The following is a 12,999-nucleotide window of genomic DNA, read 5'->3' on the forward strand; positions in this document are numbered from 1 at the left end:
AAACCAAAAAACTAATGTGTTCTACCTTGAGGTGCTTTTTTTGACTAAGCAACAGGGGGCTATTCACAAATGAAGAGTTAGCCACAGTCTTGTCAGAAAAGATTTGTGTTAAAGGATTTTTGCTGTCAGTCTCTGCATGAGTGATTACAATAAACTGTACTGACATTTACAGTACATCCTGAGATATCTGGGATAACTATGTGTCAAACCAAAATGCACCTCTTGCTGAATACAGTTCCTGTACAGTATCTTCTATCTACAGTACCAGTGCCACAGTGATATTGAGCAAGACACATGTGGTGCAATATAACCCTGTTGCCCTAAGGAGCAGCTGCTACAATAATACAGTAGAAACAGCAGGTCTAATATTAGCACAATAAATAAGTTTGGCGGGCTGTGCTTTGTCGAGCCATCAGAAGTTGTCATGTGGTTTAATTCATGTGGCTTCAAGTGAGGTCTCCAAGGTTTGCTACTCGTCACCGCTGGACAGGGTCAGAAAGGAAGCTCTAGAAACCTTTTTTACAGGTAGGAGCTTTGGCATGAATTGTGGGGACAGCAGGAATTAGATCTCCTTATACCATATATGATCATAAAATATGTGATTTATATGTAATGTGGTATACGTTATGTGTATTTTTTTATTATTTTTTTACTAAGCTGTAAATGAAAGTAAATTTAAATATAGGTCTACGTTATTTGAAGGATATTCACATGTACTGTATATGAAATAACAGACAACGAAGCAGTTAGATGGTAAATAAATCAGACCGGGCCACACACTAAGTGCTCCACTTCTGAAGTGGAACTGGGCAGCCATATTTTGCCACAATTAGTTGCCAGAACTCTTTACAAAGGAACCCAGGTCATGTAAAAGAGGAGTGTTCTGATCTCTACATCATCTCACTTTACCATTGAGCCATTTTGTTTTTATTTCAATGCCATAGTATTATTAAATCTCCTTTTTTATCTCTCGCAGGACAAGAAACATGTTGCTAATTTGCACATCGACTGGCTAAAGAGGGGTGGACAAGCACGTGCCAGCAGCACTGATCGGAAGCTGAACTATGGGGAACACTGCGACTAAGTTTCGCAAGGCACTTATTAATGGAGACGAGACCCTGGCCTCTCAGCTGTACGAGAGCAACCCGCAGTTCAAGGAGTCCCTGGATCCAAATACCTCATATGGAGAACCCTATCAACACAACACTCCCCTGCACTATGCCGCTCGGCATGCCATGAGTCGACTGCTCAGGTGAGAAGACACAGCGACACTGTGCATCTTGTCATTATGTGTTTTCTGACAACTCGGTAGCTGTAATCTTTTTAAAGGCCACAATTCAAAAATCAATTTTTTGTTATTTAACTTACTATAGTACAGTAGTTTCATTATTGAAACTAATCAACCCTTTATGAGACAATACCAGATTGTTTACAGTGTACATATTCAATCTTACCATTTTTAGGTTATTTTGACCACTTCATGGCCATGTCTCGAAACTAACCCCATTTCATAACAGGATATGATATTGAGAACCGTTTATGGTTGCAAGATAGAGCTCCATATTTTTTCCACCATTACCCCTGATGGCATGTTTGAAGTAACAGTGATGGCCGAAACATCGGATGTTTAATAAAACTTTTGATGATACCAAGCAGGTGGAAATATTACTTAAAAAAATAAATGAACTCTTAACATGATTTTTTTCATTATATATATATATATATATATATATATATATATATATATATATATATATATATATATATATATTGTGTGTGTGTGTGTCTGTGTGTATGTGGCAAAGTGGCTTGCATTGTGCAGGTGCAGGAGTGATGCGGTGATCAATGAAAGCAGACAACAAGAATTCAAAGTGCAAGGAGGTTTATTTATAATCCTGTACTGGTGACCGTAAATAATAATCCCAGGCAATACACAGCAATGTGTATTAAACTGTTCTAAATAAAGAGTTGCAGTCCCAAATAATAAACACAGTCAATATTACACGCACAAACACGGTCACCAGTCCTGGGTGCATGCTGTAGTGCTCGTGGCGCACTGCAGTTTACCGTGATACAGGTGCTGTGATGTCTGGGTTAGTTCTGGCCTCTGCCGACAGCTCTGGAACGTGTTAGCCATCTACTAATAATAACAAGAAGTAACAATTAGAGACAAACAAACAAAACACTCACGGTACGATAAACACAATACTGGGACTTCCGGGTCGTTTCTTAACTTGTAGTGTGAAAAACTCTGAACTCGCATTTGACCATTCTGGCTTTTTGATAATTTAGGCCAGATATGTTCTCCAGTTGTCTGTAAAGCGCTGGGGCCCATTCTGGTCCAACTCTGTTATATCTTTAGAGTGAATCCTCCGTGACTCGCTTTCCTACTTGGGGTCCTGGCAGTCCAGTAGCACTGCTATTGATTTTATGCTGAAGCTTTGCATTCTAAAAGTCTTCTTGGAGCCTGGCACCTTCCAGCCCATAGTGCTGTTATTTATTGCCTGCTTGCAGTCAATGCTGGGCAGTCAATCTGTGACTGGCCCTTATCAATTGTCAGCAGTACGTGCATTTTGGAACAAGCAGTCTGCTATCTCAAGTATTAGCCTCTTTTCAGAAAAGAACACCAGTGTAGCTCTGCCAGTCTGCATGCATAGTACACTGCTACACAATTCTTGTTTCATGTTTTCCAACATTTGGTAGTTGAGTTAAAATTGCCAAAATGAGTTGATTAAGAATCTGTATAAATAGACATTCGAAAAGACATGATTTTAATTAAACACAAGAACAGCAAAAGATACGACCATGCCCCGATTGGGTAATGAAGATCACCTGGTTGCTATCGGCGTGATTGAAGGCGGCCTGTCTGTGAGAGAAGTTGCCTGGAGAATTAGATGTTCTGCTTTAACAATCAACAGACTAGTCCAGAGAAACCAAGAAACTGACTCTGTGAGGGACAGGCCATGTCCTGGAAGGCAGAGGGTCACCAGACTGGCCCACCATGTCGTGGTGAGCGTTATGCTGACTGTTGCGTTGTTCAAGCCAACCGGTGGGTCGGTGGAAGTGTGATGTGGGGAGGAATCTTCTTTAACACAAGAATGTCTTTGGTGCAGATTGATACTAACTTCGTAATGTTTTCATTTTGACAGTGTGTCACAATTCATACTGAAAACCTATCATGATTCTTTGATCTGTGTTTTTGTTCACATTTTCTGTGTTTTGTTTGCTATCTAGGTTTAAAATATTTGATTAAATCCATTAGACCTGAGTGTTGTGTTTCTTTTTTGCATCAGTATATATCATTAACATCCTGCAGCTAAAGTACTTTGCCCAGAGTCTTTTGGAGTCAGATCTGCTGCTAGTATTTCATTCCAAACATGGTGTCATGGGCCCATATCCGTGTACAGTATCCTGTCTCCTACATTTACTTGGCAATTAATTGCGATATTCCTTGCACTTTCAGTGAAGAAGTAATACTAATACTGAACAGGATTATGATGAAGTTTAAAGTTTAATTCCTTGTTATTTATTTATTTATTTATTTATTTATTTAAAACAGCCCCGTGTTTTTTCAGAAAATGCCAGACAAGCTGGAAGTTGTTTTGGCTTAAACAAAAATGATTATCTTTAGGATAAAATCTGGATCAAGTTCTGGCTGAAATTTATAGCAGTAGTTATAATACAATAATGTAATAATAGAGTAAAGTGTGTCTGTTCACTGACTGAGACACTTCAATTCAAGAGGATCCACACTCTCGCTTATTGGAGGGTGCTGCTACATGAGTACACATCAAAATGAAAAAAAAAAACATCACCTAAACATGCTGCACCTCACCTCCTAAAGGAGATTTGTATATGGGGACCTGTTATGCATGTATCCAGACCTCTATTGAGCTAATGGAGGTTATTTTCTAAATTTTATAAACCCTGATATTTTGTAGCAGTTATTCCACATATATTTGCGATTGTCTGATCTATTGAAGGCCAAATCTTGGAAATGTATCTGTGAAAACACTCATTCATAAATACAGCAGAACCTCGCATATCCCATCCTGTAAGATACGATACCTTCTGTTAATCGATGGACCTCTGGCATGTGCCATTTACACATGCTGCTACCAAGTGAACGGTACGGATGGAAACTGGTCAATACACATTTTATTATGGGTCTTAAAACAATAATTTCAGCTCTTAGCTTGACAGAATGGATTCAGTTGTAGATAAACTGGTGTATATGCTGTCAGTTCACGTAAAATAAACTGCCCAGTTTAACCATCTTCTGAGCCAAAAACCATGACTTCCGCATGTACCCTCATGTGCTCTAAAATGTACCGGCGCATTCCCAGTGAAGCATTGTATAAGCTATATTACCTCCGTGTGGAAACACACTAGTCTGTGTGACAAACATGGTCCATCTAATTTTCTATAAGGAAGGAACGTGTTTGTACCTGCTTTCGTTTTGTGTAGTAGACATCTTTCACACTGTACATTTTTACTTCTCATGTTGAATTTTGATTATGGTTTGTAATTTCCTTATGGAAAATTAGATGTTTGTCACACAGACTAGCGTGTTTCCACGTGGAGGTAATATAGCTTACACAACACTTCATTGGACATGCACGGGTACATCTGCCAGTACACGCTGAAGTCAAGTTTTTGGCTCAGAAGAGATGCTCCAGAAGAATGATTTTGGACATTGGCAGTGCGGCATTATGCAAATGTTTGGATGCATACCGATTTATTATACAATGACCAAATACAATCAGTCAATCAATATTTATTTTAATAGCGCCTTTCATACTGGACAACCATCACAAAGCGCTTTACAAGATGCAGTAACAACAAGAAATCCATAATACTTTAAATACAGAGAAATGCAGAATACATGATATACAGAAAAAAAAGCATAATACATTAAATACAGTGGAAAGTGCATAATACATGATAGTAACATAATACATGCAACACAGCAGCTAATACCAGGCTTAAAGAGCATGGAAAGCAAGAGAGAACAGGTTGGTCTTGAGAGTTGATTTAAAGCGAGCGACGGTGGGAGTATCACGCATCAAAGCTGGGAGAGAGTTCCAAAGAGTCAGAACCATGAAGCTAAACGAGCAATCTTCAAGTGTGGTACACTTTTGCTTGGGGATAACAAGCAGGCCAGAGTCGGAGGACATAGCGGGTCAGCAGGTTGAGGAGGTACTCGGGACCTGTGTGATGAAGGGCATTGTAGATGAGCAGGAGAGTTTTGAAAATAATCCTGAACTTTACAGGTAGCCAGTGCAGCTGGGTAAGACCGGGGTTGATGTGATTACATTTTTTACATCTGGTAAGGATCCTGGCAGCGGCATTCTGGACTAGCTGCAGTCTGTTTATGGTGCGTGCCAAGAGACCATCATATAGAGAGTTGCAGTAGTCGAGTCGAAAGGAGACAAATTCATGACAAAGTATTTCTGCATCTGGGAGGGAAAGGTAGGGACAGACTCTGGAGATGTTTCGAAGATGGAAGAAGAAAGATTTGACTACGGAGGCATCAAAGGAGAGGTTGCTGTCAAGAAGTACACCAAGGCTTCGTACTGTGGGGGAAGGTAGCAGCAGACAGTTTCCGAGGTTCAGGGCAGCTATATTTAGATTCTTAAGTTGAGTTTTAGATCCTACTAGAAGGAGTTCAGATTTGCTAGTGTTCAGCTGAAGAAAATTGGCAGACATCCAGGCTTCGATGTCTTGAATGCAAGCCGATAGCCGGACCATGGCAGAGGGGCTTCCAGGGTCAAGTTTTAAGTAGAGCTGGGTTTCGTCAGCATAGGAGTGAAACATGAGGCTGTGTTGGCGGATGAGGTGACCCAAGGGAAGCATGTAGATATGGAAGAGAAGGGGCCCAAGAACAGATCCTTGGGGGACATCACAAGTGACTGGGTTTTCATCTGCTTCCAGCATAGAAGACAGATTGCATGCGTCTGGATAGGTAAGTGGACATCCAGAAGAGACAGGTTCCAGAGATCCCAGCATACTTCTGAAGGCGGTCAAGAAGAATGCCATGATCTATTGTGTCAAAAGCAGCGGTTAGGTCAAGGAGGACAAGCACAGAGGGAGCACCAGCATCAGCACTGAGATCGTTCACAATCAGGAGCATAGCAGTTTCAGTACTGTGATGTGGCCGAAAACCAGACTGTAGAGATTCAAGCAGATTGTTGTCTGTGAGATTTTTCATCAGCTGACTGGCTACAGCCCTTCCAAGAGTTTTTGAGAGAAAAGGGAGATTGGAGATGGGACGGAAATTAGATAAGTCAGCTGGGTCAAGGGAGGGTTTTTTGAGTACCGGCGTAACTCGGGCAAGCTTGAGGGCAGCAGGAACCGAGCCAGAGTCCAGGGACAGGTCGAGAGTGTGCATAATGGAGGGAGAAAGATCAGAAGCACAGAAACGGACAAAGTTAGTCGGCCAGGGGTCCAGGGGGCATGTGGCAGTAGTTCATTTCAACAGTAAGCCGTAAACATCAGCAATGGAGAGAGGAGAGAAAGAGGAGAGGGCAGGAGGGGCAACCTTCACCCTGGCCGTGGTGAGCGCACGTCTGTAGCTCACGAGATGGTCTGTACAGATCTCTCTGTGAACCGTTAGTCCAGATGATCTCCACTTGCGCTCGAGCTTGCGGCAGGCAGATTTAAGTAGTTGAAGTTTGAGGGTATACCATGGCCAGTTTCGATCTTTCTTGACGTTTCTGGTCGTAAGCGGGGCAAAAGTGTCAATGATATTGAGTATGGATGGCATTGTAGAGGGTCACTGCATCATCAACTGAGGATGGGAGAGTACCAGTTAGAGGGGATGCAGAGATACATTCTGAGAGTTTCAGAGGATTCAGCAGATTCTTGGGACGGAAGGAGACAACAGTATCAGTAGCGGAGATTAATATTAAGTGATTAAGAAACGGTCAGAGAGAGAGAGACATCAAGGCCCTTGGTGATGGGCAGATCTAGGGCGTGTCTTCGGTTGTGAGTGGGGACGTTGACAGAGTGAGAGTCCAAGACAGTCCAGAAGTGTGTTGAAGTCGGTCACTAGGGGGGAGGAAGGCAAACCAACATGAATGTTAACCCTTAGCGGTCCATTTATTCAGCGCGTATCAGGCACGTCAGGTCCAATTTATTTTCACACGCGCAGTTTATTTTAGACGCGCTGTTTAAAAGTATTTTTTTCACAGTAAAACAGGTTTAAAAGGCACTGCATATCAACAGGACACTCAGTACTGCATCTCCAGCCCCGCCCCACCCTTTGTTCGCTATATTTTTCAAACGCCTCTTAAAAATAGTACATACCGATAAATCATCTCTTGATCACTCGTTTTATCACCAAACTCCTCAATAATGCGATCCAAGTCGTTATTTTATTACTATAACATCTAAAAAAAGCTCTGCAAATGTCTGTGATGTTCTTTGAGTGCTGGATGCGGAAGCAGCTATCTTGTTTGTTTATGTCCGTGTTATCTATGTGGTGTCGGGTCTATCAGTATTCATGAGATACGCCCCTTTTTTTTTTCGGCTTCTCTCGGCTCCTATCGGTCTCACTCGGCCATTGAATGATTTTCTCGGCTTTTTCCAGAGAAAAAACGACTAGAGACCTGTGTTTTGCGTCTTTTTGATGATGTCGGACAGGGTCCGATATTGAACCGGAAAGGGAAAATTGTGATGTCGGACCAGGTCCGACATAGGACCGCAAAGGGTTAAAGTCACCTAGGAGTAGGAATTTGTCAGTAGAAGTGCAGAAGAGGGAGAGGAATTCTGAAAACTCGGCAATAAAAGCATAGTTGTTCTTAGGTGGACGGTAGATAACAGCAAGGGTAAGGGACATGGGAGAGGGAGCTTAATGGCGAGATGCTCAAATGAAGAAAAGGCAGGCAAAGAAAGAACTGAGGAAGCGAGTACAGAATTAGCAATAACAGCAGTTCCCCCGCCTCAGCCAGTGAGGCGAGGTTTGTCAAAGAGGGAATAGCCTTTGGGGTGGCTAGATGCAGCGAGTGCATGTCGTTTACAGAGTGCCAGGTTTCAGCTAGACAGAAGATCAAGATTGGTATCGGTTATAAGTTCACTGAGAAGCAGAGATGTGTTAGTCAGAGAGCGACAATTGAAAAAGGAGATTTTCAAGTTTGTAGCAGGCAGCGTGGGGGGTGAAGCAGTTAATACGGGTATGTGCAGCAGGTACTTACTAGTGTATAAATACACACTTTTATGTGGTTGTTTGACTACAGTAAGTCTTTACACATGTTGATAACAGGATGCCTTCAGTTTTAAAATATTTACATTTGGAAATACAAGAGCTTGGAAGCAAGCAATGAATATAGAGTGCCAGTTTTCAGTTGAAACATTTGGAGGCATTTCATCCTATATTGGTTAGAGCTGAGGACCAAATGCAAGAAAATGTTGGGTATAATATATTGTATTTCTTATAATTTTATAACTTTTATGTAGACCATTGTAAAGGTTTCATTGTTAATTTATTGCTTCTTGGTGCACAAAGAGAATTGTTAATTCCATTCCAGTGATTAATGAAAGCTCTTTATATCAAAGTCTTTTTTAAATTAGCTGAAGGCCCTGTTTTTCTTTTTTGGTTGGCAGAAACCTGGCTGGAATTGTACTTTGAGTATGTTTTGTTGAACTTGGGCCCGGCCTGTAATGTATCCTTTTCTAATTTAATCAATGGTCATTAAGAAGATCTAGGCCTTTTGTATAGTAAGCCGGATGAAGGAGGAATAATGTATTGATACTTTTAAGACTGTGGGGAATTCAAGGGAACTTTTTAAGTGGATTGTTGTCTCCTCCTATCACGATTTCAGTAAAAATGTTTTACAGTATAGAAAAAAAATAGTGACTTGGCAGTTCCGGTTGGTTCCTTTTTGAGGTTGCATTCTACATAGCATCACTGATTCTTTTTACATGTTAAATCATTATACCAACTTGTAATTGCAATTCTGATTTGTAATACTAAAAAGTGAGTATTATAGTTATATTTTAAAATTGTTAACAACTTAACAACCTCCCCAGTGGAAGGTAATATAAAAAGGCCATTCTGGGGAGCCTAGCCTTAATATGTTTGCATGTAAGAATACTGCCATAATAAAGCTCACTTCAAAATGATATACTGAATAGCCTTAGGTCAAGGTCCACTTGGATCATCAGAGAGAATGTAGTGTTCTAACAGAGCTCTTAGTTGCGAATACATGCTGAGCCTGAAAAGCTTTCCTGACAGTACTGAGAGATTCATCTTAATGTGCTGTATAGTGTTATTCTCTCATGTCAATCTTTTCATGAGAAACCCTTTTTTAGTGAGTTTGGCTCATGCTACAGTATGTCTGATTTTGTATCTGCTGCAAAAAATAATCTCCCCATCTCCTGGGTAACTGAAACATGGAAAGTTTGTTAGGCAAATGGCTGTACAGTTAACAGGAATCTACCTCAAATGGATGTGTACATTGCAAAGAGGTCAGTCTAACGAATAAAAATAAATCTGATATTTTCAGTTGGGCCATGGCATATTATATTTACAGTGCTTATACAACCCTTAGCAGGGTTCCAAGTATTAAGCATGTCTAGTGAAAGGCAATTATGCATTCAGATGGCTAATAGGCCATTTCAAGGTAAAACTTTTTAAATAAACTGTTCAGTTAATTGCACATCATGAGCCTGAAAAAAAAAACGTAATTATATTTTTAAACAGTTACAAAAAGACATTTCTATGAGTCTGGATTAGAAATTAGAGCAAATAGTAACTGATGAGCAGTCTTATTTTAGACTCTAAATATGTTATGTTTTGTGCCAATACCCAACTTTTAAAAAAAATAAATAAAAAAAACAGTTACTGCTATCAATTTAGCAGTCTGGCTGTTATGTAAATTACTTCGATTTACATATAAACAAAAGAGGTAGCAAGTGGGCAAATGACTCCTAATTAACATTTTTGTTGACCATCTTTCCGTGGACCCGTATCCATTTTAGTATTTGTACAACATTTGAAACAGTCTTTTCAGTTTGTAATTGGGTTCCCAGTTTCTGTCAGGTTTTAGAGTACGTTATTTGGAAGTTCTAGTTCAAAGCTAACAGAAGGCAAGCAGAAATTGAAACTTTGTCTCTTTTATCAAGGCTCCAGGCCGGCAGTATCTGGCGTCTTTTCACTGACTGTAGTTGCCTTGTTCATGCCTGAATCAATTATATGTTTTTTGTTTTAAAACAGAGATGTCCCCTTGTGAATGCAGCAGAGGCTGTTTTGCATTAACGCTTCTGTATTAGGGGTGGGAATTTCGAATAATTTAGTGCTCGAGTACTCGAGCGTTAAAAATTTGGAGTACTCAAACCTAATGCCACACAATATTATTCTACATGTGCGCCACAAAAATTACCACGTTAACACTAGAGCCACCACGGTTATACTCATACCTAAAACCGGTGCTGGCAGTCATTATGACGGTAAATTTTAAACATTAGCTCTTGCGTGTGTCATTCGGAGCAGCACAGAATCCAGGTTGCAGTTTTCTGATCGAAATTTTTCTGCTGAAGCGCTGTGACTAGCTTTGTTTATATATACAGTTATATATATATATATATATATATATATATATATATATATATATATATATATATATATATATATATACAGTGCCTTGCAAAAGTATTCAGACCCCTGACCAATTCTCTCATATTACTGAATTACAAATGGTACATTGAAATTTCGTTTTGTTTGATATTTTATTTTAAAACACTGAAACTCAAAATCAATTTTTGTAAGGTGACATTGGTTTTATGTTGGGAAATATTTTTAAGAAAAATAAAAAACTGAAATATCTTGCTTTCATAAGTATTCAACCCCTGTGCTGTGGAAGCTCCCAGTTTACACCGATGAAAGAAATTGCCCTAACGAGGACACAGTTACCTTACCATTGGCCTCCACCTGTGAACCATTAAAGTTGCTGTCACATTTTCTGGATAGAAACCCCACTGATGAAGGATCATTGGTCAGGCTGTGAATCTGAAGGAAAATGAAGAACAAAGAGCATTCTACAGAAGTTAGAGATAAAGTAATACAAATGCATAGATTAGGGAAAGGGTACAAAATAATATCCCAGTGTTTGGATATCCCAGTGAGCACAGTTGGATCAATAATCAGGAAGTGGAAGCTGCATCACACCACCCAGGCACTGCCAAGAAAAAGCCGTCCCTCAAAACTCAGCGCTCAAACAAGGAGACTTGTGAGAGAAGCCACAGAGAGGCCAACAATCACTTTGAAGGAGCTACAGAGTTCAGTGGCTGGGAGTGGAGTAATGGTGCACCAGTCAACCATATCAAGAACTCTGCATAACACTGGCCTGTATGGGAGGGTGGCAAGAAAGAAGCCGTTACACAAAAAGTACCATCTGAAAGCACGTCTGGAGTTTGCCAGAAAGCATGAGAGTGACCCAGCTGCGATGTGGGAAAAGGTTTTGTGGTCAGATGAGACCAAGATAGAGCTTTTTGGCCAAAACTCAAAGCGCTATGTGTGGCGCAAACCTAACACTGCCCATGCCTCAAGACACACCATCCCTACAGTGAGGTATGGTAGCATCATGCTGTGGGGATGCTTCTCATCAGCAGGGACTGGGCATCTTGTTAAAATTGAAGGAAGAATGGATGGAGCAAAATACAGGGAAATACTGCAAGAGAACCTGCTTCAGTCCACTAAAAAACGGAAGCTTGGGAGGAAATTCACCTTTCAGCAGGACAATGATCCCAAGCACAAGGCCAAAGCAACATTGGAGTGGCTCAAGAACAAAAAGGTGAATGTCCTACAGTGGCCCAGTCAAAGTCCTGATCTCAATCCCATTGAGAATCTGTGGCACTATTTGAAAATTGCGGTCCACAAGCGTCGTCCAACCAACCTGAACAATCTGCCAAGAAGAATGGGCCAAAATCACTCCGACACTGTGTGCAAAGCTGGTCCATACTTACCCCAAAAGACTTAAAGCTGTTATTGCAGCGAAAGGTGGCTCTACCAAATATTAATGTGTGGGGGTTGAATACTTATGCAAGCAAGACATTTCAGTTTTTTATTTTTCTTAAAAATATTTCCCAACATAAAACCAATGTCACCTTACAATAATTGATTTTGAGTTTCAGTGTTTTAAAATAAAATATCAAACAGAACGAAATTTCAATGTACCATTTGTAATTCAGTAATATGAGAGAATTGGTCAGGGGTCTGAATACTTTTGCAAGGCACTGTATATATATACAGTACTGTGCAAAAGTTTTAGGCAGGTGTGAAAAAATGCTATAAAGTAAGAATGCTTTCAAAAATAGACATGTTAATAGTTTATATTTATCAATTAACAAAATGCAAAGTGAGTGAACAGAAGAAAAATCTACATCAAATCAATATTTGGTGTCACCACCCTTTGCCTTCAAAACAGCATCAATTCTTCTAGGTACACAGTTTTTGAAGGAACTTGGCAGGTAGGTTGGCCCAAACATCTTGGAGAACTAACCACAGTTCTTCTGTGGATTTAGGCAGCCTCAGTTGCTTCTCTCTCTTCATGTAATCCCAGACAGACTCGATGATGTTGAGATCAGGGCTCTGTGGGGGCCATACCATCACTTCCAGGACTCCTTGTTCTTCTTTACGCTGAAGATAGTTCTTAATGACTTTCGCTTTATGTTTGGGGTCGTTGTCATGCTGCAGAATAAATTTGGGGCCAATCGGATGCCTCCCTGATGGTATTGCATGATGGATAAGTATCTGCCTGTACTTCTCAGCATTGAGGAGACCATTAATTCTGACCAAATCCCCAACTCCATTTGCAGAAATGCAGCCCGAAACTTGCAAGGAACCTCCACCATGCTTCACTGTTGCCTGCAGACACTCATTCGTGTACCGCTCTCCAGCCCTTCGGCGAACAAACTGCCTTCTGCTACAGCCAAATATTTCAAATTTTGACTCATCAGTCCAGAGCACCTGCTGACATTTTTCTGCACCCCAGTTCCTGT

At 40.5% G+C, this 12,999-nt stretch overlaps 1 protein-coding gene across 5 annotated transcripts in view; it reads left to right on the forward strand.

The window, feature by feature from the left end:
- LOC117400500 (ankyrin repeat and IBR domain-containing protein 1-like) overlaps positions 1-12,999 on the forward strand; it is an 89,937-nt gene that overhangs the window by 14,895 nt on the left and 62,043 nt on the right. For all 5 annotated transcript variants that reach the window (XM_059022501.1, XM_034000565.3, XM_034000564.3 and 2 more), the window contains exon 2: positions 977-1,252. In XM_059022501.1, coding sequence (XP_058878484.1) covers positions 1,065-1,252 — 188 coding nt within the window. In that variant the 5' untranslated portion in view covers positions 977-1,064. The remainder of the gene's footprint in view (positions 1-976; positions 1,253-12,999) is intronic.

Source organism: Acipenser ruthenus, chromosome 4, assembly GCF_902713425.1.
Source record: "Acipenser ruthenus chromosome 4, fAciRut3.2 maternal haplotype, whole genome shotgun sequence".
NCBI classification, from domain to species: Eukaryota; Metazoa; Chordata; class Actinopteri; order Acipenseriformes; family Acipenseridae; genus Acipenser; species Acipenser ruthenus.